The sequence below is a fragment of the Castor canadensis genome, chromosome 10 (assembly GCF_047511655.1).
Source record: "Castor canadensis chromosome 10, mCasCan1.hap1v2, whole genome shotgun sequence".
NCBI lineage: Eukaryota > Metazoa > Chordata > Mammalia > Rodentia > Castoridae > Castor > Castor canadensis.
This window is the reverse complement of record NC_133395.1, coordinates 85584335-85604308: the sequence shown is the minus strand read 5'-3', so window position 1 is coordinate 85604308 and position 19974 is coordinate 85584335. Positions and strand designations below refer to the sequence as shown.

Genomic DNA, 19974 nt, shown 5'->3' with positions numbered 1-19974 from the left:
CAAACCTGAGAATCATGGACATTAAGAAGGACAAGAGGTGCAAGGAAAGAGAATGCATACTATAGTCAACAAAATAATTATAGAAAATTTCCCAAATCTAGAGAAATGTATGCCCATACAGGTACACGAGGCCTCCAGAACACCAAACAGACCTGACCAAAATAGAGCTACCCCATGGCATATTATCATTAAAACAATAAGTACAGAGACTTGAGAAACAATATTGAAGGCTGTAAGAGAGAAAAAACAAATAACATACAAAGGTAAACCCATCAAAATCATAGCAGACTTTTCAACAGAAACATTAAATGCAAGAAGAGCTTGGGGTGAGATTTTCTGGGCACTGAATGAAAATAACTTCAACCCTAGGATACTCTATCCAGCAAAACTATCATTCAAAATAGATGGACAATAAAAGTCTTTCATGATAAGCAGAAACTAAAACAACATGTGACCACAAGCCACCACTATAAAAGATTCTTCAAGGGATTCTGCACACAGAAAGTGAAACCCAACATAACCATGAAAGGGCAGGCAGTACCAAACTACAGGAAAAGAAAAAGCAAGAAAGTAGAGAATAACATCAATATAGGTGCACACAATCAAACCTTCAAACATCTAAGACAACTAAATGACAGGAATCACCACATACCTATCAATACTAACACTTAATGTTAGTGGACTTAATTCCCCAATCAAAAGGCACCATTTGAAGAACTGGATTAAAAAAGAAGATCCAACAATTTGTTGCTTACAGGAGACCCATCTCACTGACAGAAATAAGCATAGGCTTAGGATGAAAGCCTAGAAGAAGATTTACCAAGCAAACAGCCCCCGAAAACAGACAGGAATAGCAATACTTACCTCTGACAAAGTAGACTTAAAACCTACATTGACAAAACAAGGTAAAGAAGGACATTCCCTACTAATAAAAAGGGAAATAGACCAAAAGAAAATAACAATTATTAACATATATGCACCCAATATCAATGTACCCAATTTCATCAAACATACCCTGAAGGACCTAAAAGCATATATTAACTCCAACACAGTGGTCATGAGATACTTTAACATCCCATTATCTTCAATAGATAGGTCATCCAAACAAAAAAATCAATAAAGAAATCCTAGGTCTAAAATATACCATAGATCAAATGGACCTACTTGATGTCTACAGAACATTTCATCCAACTTCTACACAATATACATTCTTCTCAGCAGCCCATGGAACCTTCTCCAAAATAGATCATATCCTAGGGCACAAAGCAAGTCTCAGCAAATATAAGAAAATAGAAATTATACCGTGCATTCTATTTGATCACAATGCAATAAAACTAGAACTCAACCACAAAAATAAAGACAAAAACCATGCAAAAGCTGGAAACTAAATAACTCATTACTTAATGAACAATGGGTCATTGATGAAATAAAAGAGGAAATTAAAAAGTTCCTGGAAGTCCATGAAAATGAAAACATAACCTACCGGAACCTGTGAGACACAGCAAAGGCAGTCCTGAGAGGAAAGTTTATAGCCATGAGTGCATATATTAAAAAGACTGAAAGATCTCAAATCAATGACCTAATGATACATCTCAAACTCCTAGAAAAACAAGAACAAGCAAATCCCAAAACAAATCGGAGAGAAATAATAAAAATAAGAGCTGAAATCAATGAAATAGAAACCAAAAAAACCATACAAAGAATTAATGAAACAAAAAGTTTGTTCTTTGAAAAAATAAACAAGATTGACAGACCCCTGGCAAACCTGACTAAAATGAGGAGAGAAAAAAACCCTAATTAGTAGAATCAGGAATGCAAAAGGGGAGATAAGAACAAACACCATGGAAGTCCAGGAAATCATCAGAGACTACTTTGAGAACCTATATTCAAATAAATTAGAAAAACTTAGAGAAAAGGACAGATTTCTAGATATTTATGATCATCCAAAACTGAACCAAGATAAATTAATCACCTGAATAGATCTATAACACAAAATGAAATTGAAGCAGCAATCAAGAGTCTCCCTAAAAAGAAAAGTCCAGGACCTGATGGATTCTCTGCTGAATTCTGTCAGACCTTTAAAGAAGAACTGACACCAACCCTCCTTAAACTGTTCCATGAAATAGAATGGGAAGGAAAACTGCCTAACACATTTTATGAAGCCAGTATTACACTTATCCCAAAACCACCAGGCAAAGACAGCTCCAAAAAGGAGAACTGTAGGCCAATCTCCTTAAAGAACATTGATGCAAAAATCCTCAACAAAATAATGGCAAACCAAATTCAACAACACATAAAAAAGATCATTCACCATGACCAAGTAGGCTTCATCCCAGGAATGCAGGGGTGGTTCAACATATGAAAATCAATAAACATAATAAACCACATTAACAGAAGAAAAGACAAAAACCCCTTGATCATCTCAATAGATGCAGAAAAAGCCTTTGAGGAGCTAAAAATATACGATGAAGAAATAGCAGCCTCTTCAACAAAAACTGCTGGGAAAAAAAAGTAGGAATAGAAGGAAAGTACCTCAACATTATAAAAGCTATATATGAGAAACCTACAGCCAGCATTATACTGAATGGAGAAAAACTGAAACCATTCCCTCTAAAATCAGGAATGAGAAAAGGATGCCCACTATCTCCACTCCTATTCAACATAGTACTGGAATTCCTAGCCAGAGCAATTACGCAAGAAGAAGGAATAAAAGGAATACAAATAGGTAAAACTGTCAGAATATCCCTATTTGCAGACAATATGATCCTAAACCTTAAAGACCCAAAAAACTCTACTCAAAAGCTCCTAGACACCATCAATAGCTATAGCAAGGTAGCAGGATATAAAATCAATATAGAAAAATCATTAGCATTTCTATACACTAATAATGAGCAAAGTGAGAAAGAATGTATGAAAACAATTCCATTTACAATAGCCTCAAAAAAAATCAAATACCTAGGTGTAAACTTAACAAAGGATGTGAAGGACCTCTACAAGGAAAACTATAAACCTCTGAAGAAAGAGATTGAGGAAGACTATAGAAAGTGGAGAGATCTCCCATGCTCATGCTTTGTTTGAATCAACATAGTAAAAATGTCTATACTCCCAAAAGTAATCTACATGTTTAATGCAATTCCCATCAAAATCCCAATGACTTTCATCAAAGAGATTGAAAAATCTACCGTTAAATTTTCAGAAACACAAGAGTCCACAAATAGCCAAGGCAATACTCAGTCAAAAGAACAATGCTGGAGGTATCATGATACCCGATTTCAAACTATATTACAAAGCAATAGCAATAAAAACAGCATGGTATTGGCACAAAAACAGACATGAAGACCAGTGGAACAGAATAGAGGACCCAGATATGAAGCCACACAACTATAACCAACTTGTCTTTGACAAAGGCGCTAAAAATATACAATGGAGAAAAGACAGCCTCTTCAACAAAACTGCTGGGAAAACTGGTTAGCATTCTGCAAAAAACTGAAACTAGATCCATGTATATCACCCTATACCAATATTAACTCAAAGTGGGTCAAGGATCTTAATATCAGAACACAAACTCTAAGTTTGGTACAGGAAAGAGTAGGAAATACTCTGGAGTTAGTAGGTATAGGTAAGAACTTTCTCAATGGAACCCCAGCAGCACAGCAACTAAGAGATAGCATAGATAAATGGGACTTCATAAAACTAAAAAACTTCTGCTCAATGAAAGAAATGGTCTCTAAACTGAAGAGAACACCCACAGAGTGGGAGAAGATATTTGCCAGCAACACATCAGACAAAGGACTGATAACCAGAATATATAGGGAACTTAAAAAACTAAATTCTCCCAAAATTAATGAACCAATAAAGAATGGGCAGGTGAATTAAACAGAACTTTCTCAAAATAAGAAATTCAAATGGCCAAAAAACACATGAAGAAATGCTCACCATCTCTAGCAATAAAGGAAATGCAAATTAAAACCACACTAAGATTCCACCTCACCCCTGTTAGAATAGCCATCATTATCAACACCACTAACAACAGGTGTTGGTGAGGATGTGGGGAAAAAGGAACCCTCTTACACTGCTGGTGGGAATGTAAACTAGTACAACCACTCTGGAATAAAATTTGGAGCCTTCTTAAAAATCTAAACATTGATCTTCCATATGATCCGGCAGTACCGCCCAGGTATATACCCAAAAGAATGTGACACAGGTTACTCCAGAGGCACCTGCACACCCATGTTTATTGCACCACTATTCACAATAGCCACGTTATGGAAATAGCCAAGATGCCCCATTACTGACAAATGGATTAAGAAAATGTGGTATTTATACACAATGGAATTTTATGCAGCCATGAAGAAGAATGAAATGTTATCATTCACAGGTAAATGGATAGAACTGGAGAACATCATTTTTAGTGAGGTTAACCTGGCCCAAGAAACCAATAATCATATGTTCTCCCTCGTATGCGTACATTAGATCAAGGGCAAACACAACAAGGGGATTGGACTTTGATAACATGATAAAGGGAGAACATACAAGGAAGGTATGAGGATAGGTAAAACACCCAAAAAACTAGATAGCATTTGTTGCCCTCAACGCAGAGAAACTAAAGCATATACATTAAAGCAACTGAGGCCAATAGGAGAAGGGGACCAGGAACTAGAGAAAAGGTTAGTTCGAGAAGAATTAATTTTAAGGAAAGCAATGCGAGTCAACTCCCTGTATATCTATCCTTATCTCAACTAGCCAAAACCCTTGGTTCTTCCTATTATTGCTTATAGTCTCTCTTCAACAAAACTAGAGATAAGGGCAAAATAGCTTCTGCCTGGTAGCAAGGGGTTGGGGGGTAAGGGAAGGAGCAGGGGGGGTGTCAGGGAGGGTCAGGGGGAAGGGAGGAGAAATGACCCAAACATTGTATGCACATATGAATATAATAAAAAAAAAATTAAACAATATTTATTTGGTTGGTTGGTTGTAGAATATACTCTCAAATTAGCTAATACTATATTTAGTTTTTATGCACCTGTGTTGATTTAGTAGTTCAAGTATTCTATAATGTCTCCGTTTACTTTCTCCAGTTGTGATGGAGGGGAGGAAATGCACCAACTGCTCTGATACTCAATATTGATAAACTAAAAGATTGTTGTTTAATTATTCTTTTTTTCTGTTTTTCTGCAGGCTGATATGACCCTGATTTGTCCATACTTCTGGCTGGGTTTTGTCATAGTCCCTTCCCTATGCCTGATTCCAAATCTGTTTTGGAAATCGTAAGTTGAAAAATGAAGTGGTAACTAAAATCTATTGTCATGTTTAACTGTCCATTTCAATTATCTGTATGTCTTTCAAAGTAACTGAATGCTGCATTGTGGCTATTAAATAACATGGTCCCTTTAAAGGAAGTAGATATCCTTAGCTGTTTTTTGCCTCTGAGGATTTACCAGCAATCAATTTAGAGAAAAAATATAAATGGAATGAAAATGCATGAAAGGTATATGATATATCCTAGTTTATGACTTTTTTCTGAAAGCAATTCCATTTCTTCACTCTTTAGAAGTATGGCTTATATCAGATTTACCTGCTTTCTAGTAGCCAAACCTGATGCCAGAAAATCACAGATTAAAACTATGTAAGACTCTGTCTAATAATAATAATTTTTTTAAAAGCCAGGTGTGGTGGCATGCAGCTGTAATCCTAGCACCCAGAGACTAAGGCAGGAGGATCTTAAATTCAAGGCCAGCCTGGGCTGTGTAGGAAAACCCTGACTCAAAAAAGAATAACAGAAAGAAAATAACTAAAAATAGCAGTAGGAGGGAAATATTCAATAGGAAATCTTTCTTTACTTTCTCAAAAAAATTGGAATAAAAAGCTCTCAAATATAGTTCTCCCAAAATGCTTAAATATTAAATTAGAGAATCTCAATTTTTTAACCAAATGGATCAGCAGGAAAAAAATAAACTTTTAAATTAAAGTATTATAAATTGCTGAAATCCCTAATGTTAAGGTAAAAGATTCCAGAAATTATAAGGTTTTATAAACAGAAACAGTGTCTTTAATATGAACCTTTATGTGTTCTATAACATTAACAACAAAGTTCTAAACCATTATAAATTTGAAACTAATTGATGAAGAGAGAAAGGTATTTACTAGAAAGGGAAATATAAATGCTGTGATAAATCCTTCTTTTCACTGCATGTTCTTTCTGAACTTCTCTGTATATCAGGGAATATATAATTATCAACAGAGCACAAAGCAAAGAGCTTTCCCAATATCTTCCCCAAAGTATATCAGTTTTTTCTTCCTTTCCTCTCTTCTTCCTGCTCGCAGAGATGTACCATTATTATTTACACACAGAAAGACCTACATTTGTTCCTCTTACCTTTATTTTTCCCCCTTCTGAGTGATGCTATGAGTGATGGATGGACCAGCCTACAAGTATTAGGGTTGAATCACAGGAAAAGAATCTTAAAAATTAACCTGGGAATTTGTGGTGGAGAGGAGCAGCTAGTTATCTCCTCCTCCCTCCCAAGAAAGAAAGGAATCTTTGTTCCCTATGTAAATAAAATCTCCTTGGTAGAAGAAAGGGTAGGATCATGGTTCTAACCCTTTGGAAAGAAATGTATTTCCAAGGTTGGCCTAAACCACGTGTCTCTGAGTTCATAATTCCTGTAATATCTCTGTCTTCAGGTCTTATCCTTTATTTATTTTTAAGAAGGAGAAAGGATGTGGCCATTTTATTTGAAAAGATTTGGCAAGTCATTTTCCTAATAGTGTTTGGGAGAACTTTGTATATGAGTGCTAAAACTGTGAAAATATTATAAATTGTAAAACTGAAAACATTACAAACATCCTGAAAAACATCAAAGTGAAATACAATGCTATTTCAGTCACAGAAAGTGAAACATAAGGATTTATAATAATGTAATTTACATGGTTAGTTATAAACATATAATTCTAGACACATATAAGAACAAGTATAAAATATTGTAATTAAAACACATATGGATTTAAGAGTCTCACTAAAATTTCACTTAATATTAACTTTTTTTATTCCTTTATTCTTATGTGCATACATTGTTTGGGTCATTTCTCCCACCTGCCCCCCCGCCCCCTCCTGCTCCCCCAATCCCCTCGCTTCCAGGCAGAACCTGTTCTGCCCTCTTCTCCAGTTTTGTTGAAGAGAAGACATAACCAATAATAAGAAAGACAAGGCATTTTTGATAGTTGAGATAAGGATGGCTCTACAGAGAGATTTCTAGCATTGCTTCCATATACAAGTGTACTACAACCCCAATTAATTCATCTCTACCTGACCTCTTCACTACTTCCTGGTCACCTTCCCATATTGACCTCTGTCGCTTTAAGGTTACTGTATTAGCTCCTCTGCAGTGGACCTATCAAACACTTTCAAGTTTTCAAGTTTCCTACCTATCTCCATACCTTCCATATGTGCTCTCCCCTTAGTGTATGACCCAAGTCCAACAACATTGCTGCCTTTGCCCTAGATCTAAAGTCCACATATGAGAGAGAACATACAATTTTTGGTCTTCTGAGCCTGACTAACCTTGCTCAGAATGATGTTCTCAAGTTCTATCCATTTACTTGTGAATAATAAGATTTCATTCTTCTTCATGGCTGAGTAAAACTCCATTGTGTATAAGTACCATATTTTCTTAATCCATTCATCAGTAGTGGGACATCTTGGTTGTTTCCATAACTTGGCTATTGTGAATAGTGCTACAATAAGTATGGGTATGCAGGTGCCTCTGGAGTAATTTGAGTTGCATTCCTTTGGGTATATCCCTAGGAGTGAAATTGCTGGGTCATATGGCAGATCTATGTTTAGATTTTCAAGAAACCTCCATATTTTTTTCCAGAGTGGGTTGCACTAGCTTGCATCCCCACCAGCAGTGTACGAGGGTTCCTTTTCCCCACATCCTCACCAACACGTTGTTGGTGGTGTTTTTGATGATGGCTATTCTAACAGGTTTGAGGTGGAATCTTAGTGTGGTTTTAATTTGCATTTCCTTTATGGCTAGAGATGGTGAGCTTTTTTTTCATGTTTTTTTTTTGCCATTTGAATTTCTTCTCTTGAGAAAGTTCTGTTTAGTTCACTTGCCCATTTCTTTATTGGTTCATTGATTTTGGGAGAGTTTAGTTATTTAAGTTCCCTGTATATTCTGGTTATAAGTCCTTTGTCTGATGTGTAGCTGGCAAATATTTTCTCCCACTCTGTGGGTGGTGTCTTCAGTTTAGAGACCGTTTCTTTTGTTGTGCAGAAGCTTTTTAATTTTATGAAGTCCCATTCCTCCAGCCTTTTCTTAGTTGCTGAGCTGCTGCGGTTCTATTGAGGAAGTCTTTGCCTATACCTATTACTTCCGGGGTATTCCCTGTTCTTTCCTGTACTAACTTCAGAGTTTCGTGTCTGATATTAAGGTCCTTGATCCATTTTGAGTTGATACTAGTACAGGGTGATAAGCATGGATCTAGTTTGAGTGTTTTGCAGATGGGTAACCACTTTTCCCAGCAACATTTGTTGAAGTGGCTGTCTTTTCTCCATCCTATGTTTTTGGCGCCTTTGTCAAAAATAAGGTGGGCATAGCTGTGTGGATTCATCTCCGGGTCCTCTATTCCACTGGTCTTCATGTCTGTTTTCATGCCAGTACCATGCTGTTTTTATTGCTATTGCTTTGTAATATAGTTTGAAGTTGGGTATTGTGATACCTCCAGCATTGCTCTTTTTGCTGACTATTGTCTTGGCTATTTGCAGTCTCTTGTGTTTCCAAATGAACTTTAGGGTAGGTTTTTTAATCTCTGTGATGAATGTCATTGGGATTTTGATGGGAATTGTATTGAACATGTAGATTGCTTTGGTAGTATAGCCATTTTTACTATGTTGATCCTAACAATCCATGAGCATGGGAGATCTTTCCACCTTCTGTAGTCTTCCTTGATCTCTTTCTTTAGAGGTTTGTAGTTCTCCCTGTAGAGGTCATTCACATCCTTTGTTAAGTTTACTCCTAGGTATTTGATTTTTTTTTTGAGGCTATTGTAAATAGAATTGTTTCCATATATTCTTTCTCAATTTGTTTGTTGTTGGTGTATAGAAAACCTAATGATTTTTGTAATCATTTATGATGTCTAGTGTCTGTTTATGGTGTCTAGGAGTTTTGGGGTAGAGTTTTTTGGGTCTTTATAGGATTATGTCATCTGCAAATAGGGATATTTTGACAGTTTCTTTACCTATTTGTATTCCTTTTATTTCTTCTTCTTGCCTAATTGCTCTGACTAGGAATTCCAGTACTATGTTGAATAGGAGTGGGGATAGTGGGCACCCTGTCTCATTCCTGATTTTAGAGGGAATGGTTTCAGTTTTTCACCATTACGTATGATGTTGGCTATATGTTTGTCATATATAACCTTTACAATGTTGAGGTACATTCCTTCTATTCCTAGTTTTCTTAGAGCTTTTATTATGAAGTCATGTTGGATCTTATCGACGGCTTTTTCTGCATCTATTGAGATGATCAAGTGGTTTTTGTCTTTGCTTCTATTAATGTGCTGTATTACATTTATAGATTTGCAGATGTTGAACCATCCATGTATCCCTGGGATAGTGCCAACTTGGTCATGGTGAATAATTTTTTTCATGTGTTGTTGAATTCAGTTTGTCATTATATTATCGAGGATTTTTGCATCAATGTTCATTAAGGCGATTGGCCTATATTTCTCCTTTTTGGAGGTGTCTTTGTCTGGTTTTGGGATGAGTGTAATACTGGCTTCATAAAATGAATTAGGCAGTGCTCCTTCCCTTTCTATTTTGTGGAAAAGTTTAAGGAGAGTTGGTATCAGTTCTTCTTTAAACATCTGATAGAATTCAGGAGAGAATCCATCAGGTCCTGGACTTTTCTTTTTTGGGAGACTCTTGATTGCTGCTTCAATTTCATTTTGTGTTATAGATCTATTCAGGTGACTAATATCCTCTTGGTTCAATTTTGTATGGTCATAAGTATCTATAAATTTGTCCATTTCTTCAATATTTTCAAATTTATTAGAATATAGTTTCTCAAAGTAGTCTCTGATGATTTCCTGGACAAAACACACAAACAACAAACAAGAAACAAAATAAACAAAAACACAAAAAAATTCCAGGTTCAGAAACAATAGAATTTCAGTCTTAGTAGTTCCGGTGTCACTACTTCAGCATCCAGTCTTGGTGTTGGTATTTAAGCAGAGGCTCTGTCTTAGTCTCCAGGTGGTCTTGCCAGTTTTTTTTTGCTTTTTTTTTTCTGTCTTTCAATGGCAGCTGCTTTGTCAGCTCCTCCCTCAGTGAGGTATGGCTTGTCCTCATGTTCGGGAGATCAGCTCTGTAGCCCAACAGCTGTCCTGCTTTGGAGTTGGGTTTTAGCTGTGTTGGTTTACTGAGGGCTTGTGTCTTTGCCTCACCCCCTTTCTCTGGGTCAAGGTCAGTGATTCGTCAGCCGGCCCCCTGCTGTCAGCATGTTGCGATAGTTTGCTGATTGTTTTTCAATTCTGCAGTGTCATTTGACTTTGGATGTTGCTCACTGGCTCAGGAGATGAGCTTTTTTCCCTAGTTCAGGCAGCGACCTATCACCCACTTGCTGTTTGCCCTTCTGTCTTTCCAGCCTTTGTTTACTAAAAGTTCCTGCAGAGATCAGCTCCTTGCTCCTCCCCACTTCTCTGGTGCATTTACAGCACCCTGACCCTGTACCGCAGGGTCCTTTTCAGTTCCTTGTTCGTTGCTCAGTTTTGTTTGTTTTTTTGCAGGATGGGGGTCAGTCTGTCCAGGGGGCTATGCTGGTTTATCCCAGGGGTTGTTGTGGGAATACCACATGATGCTTGGTGCTCATCCATTGGTCTGCCAGATGTTTCCCAAGAAGGCTTGGAGCTGGCATCTGGCAGCACGGGAGCCCTCCTGTTTTCTCAGTGTAACATGGTGTGGAAAAGCTTTGGACGGCCTGGGGGTTCAGAGTGTCCACATTTTGATTCTTCTTGGTGCTTCATTTCTGCCAAGTGTGGCTCCAGCATCTCAGCAAAATTTTTTATTTACAGAGGTCACGCTGTCTGCTTTTGCACCCTAGTTGCCACCTTGGACCCCTCCCATCCTTTTTTAAAATGTAAATATCTTGCCCTAAAATAAAGATGTTTTCCCTATTTGTTAAGTTTTGCCATTTGTGGCCCTGGTGTGGTGACTTTCAGCTGTAATCCCAGCTACTCAGGAGGTAGAAATCAGGAGGAATGCAGTTCAAGGCCAAAAGTAATAGGCAAATGTTAGTGAGACCCCCACCTCAACAAATAAGCTGGGTGTGGTGCCACATGCACATAACCATAGCTACACAGGAGGCCATAGGTAGGAGGTAAGTAGGAAGATCTCACTATGAGGATGGCCCCAGACAAAAACATAAGACCCTATCTGAAAAATACTAAAGCTCGAGTGATAGAGCACCTAACTATAACAACTGAGTCCAAACCCCAATATTGCCAAAAAATAAACTAATTGATAAGTTTTTCCATTTGAGGTTGAAACTTTCCTAATTTTATGAATTGTTAAGGACTCAGCTTTGTATTAATAGACCTGTGATTTCATTCATTAATAACAACCACATGGCCTGGGCATGTAGCTTAGTGGTAGAGCACTGCCTGGCACGCCCAAGGCCCTGCGTTCCATCCTAGCACTGCGAAAACAAAGGAAAAAAACAAGTAAAACCTCCTGAAGTAAACCATTCTCCGTTATTTAAACACCTTCAGTCTGGGTGCCAAAGAATTCACAGCTCCAAAGGCATTTAGTCAGTACCAAAGTACTGCTGACAGCAGATCTCAGACTGCTGGGACAAAGAGCATATTGCATTTCCATGCTAAAATAAGTATTGATCAATCAGTATTTTCTTTTGCTTACACAATATACTTTTGTTGTTTCTATTCCATCTCTAACTAATTCACTTTCTGGAAAGAAAGCTTTCTTTTAAGTCCTTGAGCCAGGGCAATTTTAATGTACTATTAAATTTGAACTTTGGAAAACATGCAGTAATTTCTCTCCCTAAGTATTTCTGGCTATTTCCATATTATATTTGAAGCTTTTCAATTTGATTACAGAAATAATTATTGAGGAACAGAGTAATTGATTAGATGTGAGACATTCATTTAGGCAAAAATGAATCAAGGATAGATAATCTTCAAGTACATAAACATACACTTTAAATATGAGTGTCACTGTTGACCTTAGAACTTGAGTTTTTGCATCATGGCATATTTTGAAGGTATGGCAGTATTTCCATTATAAATATTAATGTATGAGCTAGTAAGAGCAGGTTTCTTTTCCTCTCTTTTTAGTCAGGGCCACAAATGCCTATTAATTTACTAAATGTAGATGAAATGTAATTTTAGTAGGGGGAGAAAACAATTGCTGTTGGAAATGAGTAGTATTTCAGCTACTGAGAAAGACACAATGCTTGAAACATCTGTCTCCATTTAGAACTAAGAAGTTGTGGAAAGAAGTGAAGTTGTATGATGGGAAGGGCCTAAGGAAGCAAGTGGGAGTGACTAGAGAACAGATGAGTTAGATATTGTTCTTTCTGCTTAAGATGAGATTTCAGGCCCTGCCCCTCAGGACCTATTACCAGAACCACCATCCCAAGATTTCCCCTCAGGAATTTTACAAAGGACTTGACATAGGCCCAAAAGTTATCATCGTGAGTTACCTCCTGACTGCTGCCACAGCAGTATGATTTCCTGCAATGTGAAGAAAACATGGTGGCTTGCAGGAGCCCCTGATCATCTGGGAGGTCCTTCCTGTATGGTTGGTCATTGAGTCTGTTGACCATGAGCAGATTCACAGGAGAGAAGGTCACAAATGCACACAAAGGTACACAGGGAGAAGATATACAAATGCATGTGTGCACAGAACACATAGGAAATAAGAAAAGCAAAGAAGGGCTAGATGTTTGAGAATTATATACCCCCTTCATAGGGTAGAAAGAAGAGGATTGCTATAGGCAATTTTGGAGGGGTAGTAAATATTTTTGAGATAGGGTTTCATTATGCAGCCCAGGCTGACCTAAAACTTGCTATATATCCCTGGTTGGCTAGCCTCTTAATTCATGATTCTCCTGCCCCTGTCTCCCAAGTGCTGGGATTACTGGCATGAACCACTGCACCCAGCTTCTAGTAAATTATTTTTAAGGAGAGAAGGAGCACAGAGTACAGAGAGTGGCCTGGGTTCTGGAAGGGATGCTTGACTCTGCAGTTTATTCCTCTGTATAGAAATCCAATCTTCTGTGGTTAATGAAATTTTCATAGGAAGATTTGAAGGCAGCTTTGTTTCTTATTGGCAGATCCTATCTTGGGCTCCATAAGAGGCTTCAGGAAAAACTTTTCTGCATCCACTGCTTCCCAGGTGCTCCCACTTTGAGGTCCAAAGTAGTTAGTTCTGGGGTGTTGCTTTCTGGTGCCCCAAAATAGCCAATTTCCATATGACTTTCAATGAGGTATGGTTTTAGTTTGGAAAATGTAATTAAAACTGATGTGGTTCACTTTCATTTTACTATCTTATTTCATGAAAATTACAAATTTTTAAAATCTAATGCTAATGTATAAATCTACATCTTAAGTCACATTAAATTATTATTAAAGCAGTTAGTATATGTAAAGTGTTCAGAAAAATTACTTACTATATAGTATTATCTAGTTAGCCACCTATCAATCTACCTAATTTTCATGTATAAAGCCTCCATGATTTCGTTCTTTAGTTTCTGTAGAAAAGAACAAATTACATATACCATATTTGATTATTTGTTTACAGTCCATTCCTGGACATCATAAATTGTCTCTGCTTTCTTTCCAGAAGCTGGTATGTGGATCGGTAGTAGAGCACTTGCCTAATAGTACTCATGAGCCCTGGTTTCCCTCTCCAGCACCCATCTCCCAAATAGCAACACCCCCCCAACTTCCATTCATTTTAGATGAACAGAAAATATATTCTTTGCCTCTACTTCAACTGCATTACAAAATACCCTCCTTTGTTATTATCCTTTCTTTAGTTTTTGATGTCCTAAGTGCCCTTAGATGAACATGAGCTAAGTAGAGGGTTTTCATAATAAATACTTATGAGCTTTCCAGTCTTAGAATATTCTCACTTTTCTTTTCTAAGACCTAAACTATATTTTGTTAGCTATTCTTCCTCCCTTTTTGTGTTATTTCCCATCAGTGACTCCCTGATTTGTCTTTATAATAGATAAGCTGTGTAATCAATTGTGAGAAGAGCATGGTAAAGTACTAACGTGTTTATATATGTTGTTCATTAGTTCACTTTGATCCAAAAGAGTTGCAAAAGATAAATAAAATACAAACAGCCAGTGTAGACTTTAAATTAAAATAGTGGTAAAAATGACTGCTTATGGAGAATGAGGTTGGAATGACGGCTTCCTTTCTTTTGAGGAGCAGCTTAGAAAACTCTTCAAATGGAAGTACACCACTGAGATACACAGGAGTGCTTTTTTCAGATGTACATTAGCTTTTAGGATGCTAAAATTTTTTCACAATGATACCTTGGAATGCATGGTGTCAGATTCCTAGACTTTGTTCTAATTCTCAACTGTTGACCTAATTTCTCTAAAACCACCTCTCTTTTCTTCCCACCATCTCCTATGTTAGCCAAACTAAAACTTACAAGCCACCAAGTCTTAGTAATTATCCTAAACTCTTTTGCACTTTTTAAATTCTAACCCAGCTGCTCTTCCAGGTGCTCTCTTGTGCATTCTCTTAAAAGTAAGGCCAGTCCTTCTCAGGGCATGCCTATCACTCCCTTCTACTCTCTGACCTTGCCTACTTCCTCCTGCCCACTGCAGGGCTACTGTGTATGTTTCTTCTGTCTGGAATGTGCCCCCACCACCACTACCAGTTACCACCTACTCCTCCTTTAGAGCCCAGCTCCAATCCATCTCCACAGAACAGCCTTTGCTGCATACATACGACAAATTTCTACCTCTGCTCTACACAGTCACTGCACCAAGTAGGTCTACTATCTCCTGTGGCTTTGCCCATTTTTCTACTTGTCTATAATCTGGCTTCCTAAGTATTAGAAGCTTTATAATAATCCATTGTTCAGCCTCCATGTACCACCCAGATACTGTTTTCCTAGTAGCTGTGAATAATTATCAGAGAATGCAGGGCAGAGTTGGCCAGCATCTGTCAGCAGTCAGCTTTATGAGAACTAGAGATATATTTATTTTTACCTTGGCACCTAATTGCATCTCAAGAAATATATTTTATGGATTGCAGAGTGGAGGAATAACAAATACCTGATTATAGACTTAGAAATGCCGTTCCCAAATGATGATCAAAGAAACACTCAGGAGTCACTCAGCAAGGCAAAAAGAAAAGTTTTACTTCTGCAGAAGGGTGCAACCACAGACCATAGTCTGAAAGGCAGAACACACTGAGTAGGGAGTCAGCTCAGTTTTTAATCTCTCTTTGCCCCTCACCCTGATGGACTGCTTTGGGCTCACAATCTTTATGATTGGTTACTTAGAAAGGGGGGGCATGTGGGGTAAGGAGGACCTTGAAGCAGGGAGAACAAGAAAATTCTTTTGGGCAATACTCATCTTTAAGCAAGCAAGACTAGGACATCTGGTGATAAACAGCTCTTTGTTTGACTGCAAGAACCTTGCAAGGTCCAGCAATATTTTACAAAGCATGTAGGCAGCAATTTGAGGAGGTTAGCTGGCATCTACACTGTGATTCTTTTACATTAACTCCTTTGACAGAAAAAACCTGACTTCAGTTGATTCTCACAAAGATACAGATCCCAGTTCAAACAAGTTGCCAAAGAAAGGAAAGGCATCTATCTGGATCACTTGTATGTTTCAAGTCAAGCATCTGCACACCTGATATGTGAACTACTAGGACTTCCACTCCGCCATGACAATTGTCCAGGGTTCTCTGACTGAAGTACCAAAGGCCTTAAACATCAAGATTCTCAAACAGTGACCATGGCTATAATGAGTTATATTTCAATCCTATGAATCTCCACTTCACTGTCCTGCTGAGCTAGGGAAAGTCCATCCTCCAGAGTCAAAGCTTCTGTGCAGCCTGAACACACATCCAGATGGATGCACAGGAAAGTGAGCAGTGTTGGGGTGGCTGGCTGCTGATGTGCACTGCCCAGCACAGCCCAGCACTGCCCTGCACTGCTCTGGCAGTGCTTCTCAACTACTAGGAAAATAGTGTCTGGGCAGCACACTGAGCTTGGAAGCTGCATGTTGGAGTGTATTGTATCTATTTTCTGGAGCCAAAGGATGCCCAGCTGTTATCTAAGCATGGAAAGAAGAAAACTCATATGTAACTTTTTTTTTATATTCCCACATGCTACAGGATTAGAAATACCCACAACAGAAGTCTTTTAGAGGAGATTCGGGAGCTGGAAAGCAGAAAAATTATAGGAGTTGACCTTTCTAAGATGTTTCAAAACAGGTGCGGCTGTTCTCCTCATCCTGGCTTTTATTAAGAACACTCTCTCTTGTTCCTTCTCCCACCTTACCCTCCCAGGAACTTCCAGACTTTCCTGGGTTTATTCAGCACATGTCAAACAGGTATTGTAACCTTCACATGCCCTGCAGTACAGACTCCTCTTCCCCACACAGGAGTATACACATGTATGTGAATTTTAGAACAGGAAAAATGAATCAGTAGTGATAGAAATTACAGAAATCATTGCCCATCAATATTTCAACTGAAAAGTTTCAAGGACATTTCAAATATAAAGGAAATACTCCACATCTCAGTTTAGGAGACAGGAGCACAGTAAATACCTTTGGCAGTACTCATGGCATGAACTTTTAAGATCTATGCATTATCATATACAAAACAAACCTCGGTGAGAGAGACCAAAACCAAGATAGAAAGAAACACAGTATAAATGCACAAAAAGAACGCTCACATAACCAAGGGCCAATCTATTCAACAAAGTGTTTGAAAGTTTAGATTTCCAGAAATCAGTGAGAAAAAGTCTACCAAGCAATTAAAAAAAAAGTAGGCAAAGCATAGACAAGCAGTTCATAGAAAAGGAAATACAAATGGCCCTTAAATGTATGGTAGTATTCTGAACTTCAGAATAAGAAATGAAAAAGATAAGTACATGGGAAGAACATTTTTCATATACCAAGAGTTGACAACCTGGTGGCAGGCTTGGTGGGGCATGCTGTAATCTCAGCTACTTAGAGGACTGTAGTGGAGACCAATCTGAAAAACAAACTAAAAGCAAAAGATCAAGTAGTAGGGTACTTGCTGGCCCTGGGTCCAGTTCTCAGTACCACAGTATGTATATTTAGGCCATTTAATTTGGCAATATTTAATAAAATGTTGAGAAACAAAATGCATATAGCTTGTTATTCAGCAATTTCTAGGAATTTCTAGAAATTTAGAAATTTCTAAGGAATTCCTCTCTTTACAACAGAAACTCCTGCAGATATCTCAGTAGAAATTGCAGAAGTATTTAGGATAGCAAACATTTAGGGACAATGTGTAAGACACATCCACATGCTGAAATGCTCAAGCTGTGAAAAGGAATAAGGAATTGCTCTATTTATTGAGATGGAAATGTCTCTGAAACATATAAACAAGAAAAATCAAATGCGGAACACCAACACCGTATGCAGTATGCAAACTTTTGTGCAAAGAACAGGGATTTTACATATAAATAAACACTTTCATTGATAAAGCACCTCTGCAAAATTATCCAAGAAACTACTAGTAATGATTATCATAAAGGGATGGAAGTAAGGGGCCAGCAAGAGGAGGGAAAGAAAGACAGAGTATTAATGTTCTCCCTTTATTTATTTTCCTTTTAGATTTTATAACCAGGTACATCTTTTATCTGCAACAAACAGAGAGAGAAATGAATAGATGGATTCTGGAAAGCCCAGAGCCAAGTACAGGTCCTTGATAGGGGAGCAAAAGAAGAATCCTATTAGGATTTTGGAAGATTTTGATTTAACTCTCCCACTTTGAGACAATTCCTAGAAACCTTCCTCTGAGCTGAAGTCCAGATTTCTAGCTTGGTAATAGGCAGGGTTCTTGATATATGGTGATCTAGCCTCAGGAACAGGGTGACAAAGTGGAAAGTTGGCTCTGGGGGAGACCCTTGTCCACAGGAGGCCATGGTATAGGGGTGCTGTCAGGGTGCTAAAAGCAGCTGCAGTTTGTCACATGACTTCTGAGCCCCTCAAATCCCTAGAAATACGAAGGAATATGGCAAATCTACCACCATAGGAGGTTCCTGTGGCCTGATGACACCAAACAAGTAAGAAAACAGCAGGGTAGACTACGTGGGTATTTCTTAACCACACTTCCCTAATTATGCCCCTTGGGTGGGGCAAGAGCATAAAAATGACCCTCACCTATGGAATTTACAGTTTTGCACTTGATTTTCTACAGCGGCCTCACAGCAAGCTTTGGGCCTTGCAGAAGGAAGTTGCCCTCATGTCTACCCTAACTCCTCCTTGAACCAGAGTAGTTCGTTACATTTTGCCATTAGAAAAGAAGTTCGAGCAGAGGTTTTTAAGATGCCATAGAATCTTTTGGAAAGCCAGAGGATTAGCAGGACACTTATTGTTCAATTCTGCTATTTCAAAAGGACAGATGAAAGCTGTGTCTAAGAAATGTTCACAGAAAAAAAACCGCTATTTTCAAAGCAGCATCTTGCTAAGATGCTGGATAATATTTTATTTTATTTTACATACATAAGCAGTCCCCAAATATGAGGGCAACTTTATTTTTTTCCCAATAAATTTCTTTGAGGTCTATTCTAGTGAACTAATGCTGGGCTGTTACTTGATTTACTTCCAGGATGAAAACAAGAAGTCTCCAAATGTCCTTAGCTACTCAACCCTATGAGGTAGTCCTTCAGGACAATTCTGTTGATCTAAGTGCCCCACGTAAGTAACAAACTTAAAGTGGATCATGACATTGAAACACCATCTGCTTACAACAAGGGTGAGAAATTAACAGTCAGGTCATTCCACTTGACATTATGCTACGTGAAGTAATAAGTGCAACACAAAAGGACAAATATTGTACAGTTCCATTTATATGAAACACAAATTCACAGAAAGTTTAATGGTGGCTGCTGGAGGTTATGGGAGGAACTGGGTATTAGTGTTCTATGGGCATAGATTTCAGTTTTGTAAGATTAAAAGAGTTCTGGAGATGGATGGTGATAATGGTTGTACATCACTGTGAATGGTCCTAAGGCCACTGAACTCTACACTTAAAAATGGTTAAGATGGTATACTTTGTGTTATTTCTATTTTACCACAATTATAAAAATAAATGGAAACTATTATCTATTTTAAAAAATAATAAAGTCGTTCTTATAGGGAATTAGAACTCAATTAGATTTGAGGAGTTAGTATATTTGACCTAAAGCAAATACAGTTAGAAAAAATGTAATTCCTGGAGGCCTCTCATTCCTAAATAAATCCTTAAATATAAATCCTGATGTTCTCACAATGCTGGCAGATTCCTATTATGCCATTTAAAAGTAAAAGTAGTGTTAGCTCCAATTTTTACCCAAAGAAAACCTGCAAACCCTTTTTTGTATAGAGTTAACATAGTCCAGCTGGGCCTGAAAAATGTTTAATTTTGATAAGAAATACATCCAAAAGAGCCTGGATGGGAGACATCAGGCCTATATGATCTATTTGGCAGTATTAATGCTGAGTGCTGCACAAGAAAAAGAAATAATTCAAACAAGAAGGTAGTGACAATAAAGGAACAGTTGGTATTTGTTGAGAATGAGACTAATTGCCCTCTTTTTGGTCAAGGTGTTCCTAGAAAGTTGTAGAATTTTTAAATTGTAGCTTCTCTTATTTTAGATTTTTTTAAAAATAATTCTGACATTTATACCTCTTTGGATGAATCACTATCACTCTCATAGACACACACACATGCTTACATGCGTACACT

The 19974-nt window shown here is 37.8% G+C and overlaps 1 protein-coding gene and 1 long non-coding RNA gene across 4 annotated transcripts in view; one reads left to right on the top strand and one right to left on the bottom strand.

Moving 5' to 3' along the window:
* The window catches only part of LOC141411502 (uncharacterized), a 52581-nt gene that overhangs the window by 9549 nt on the left and 23058 nt on the right, over positions 1–19974 (bottom strand). The gene's annotated exons all lie outside the window — the stretch shown is intronic.
* Positions 1–19974, top strand: part of LOC109678973 (phospholipid-transporting ATPase IB-like) — a 310438-nt gene that overhangs the window by 276765 nt on the left and 13699 nt on the right. For all 3 annotated transcript variants that reach the window (XM_074043762.1, XM_074043761.1, XM_074043760.1), the window contains 3 exons: positions 5176–5264; positions 16384–16482; positions 18856–18944. In XM_074043762.1, coding sequence (XP_073899863.1) covers positions 5176–5264; positions 16384–16482; positions 18856–18944 — 277 coding nt within the window. The remainder of the gene's footprint in view (positions 1–5175; positions 5265–16383; positions 16483–18855; positions 18945–19974) is intronic.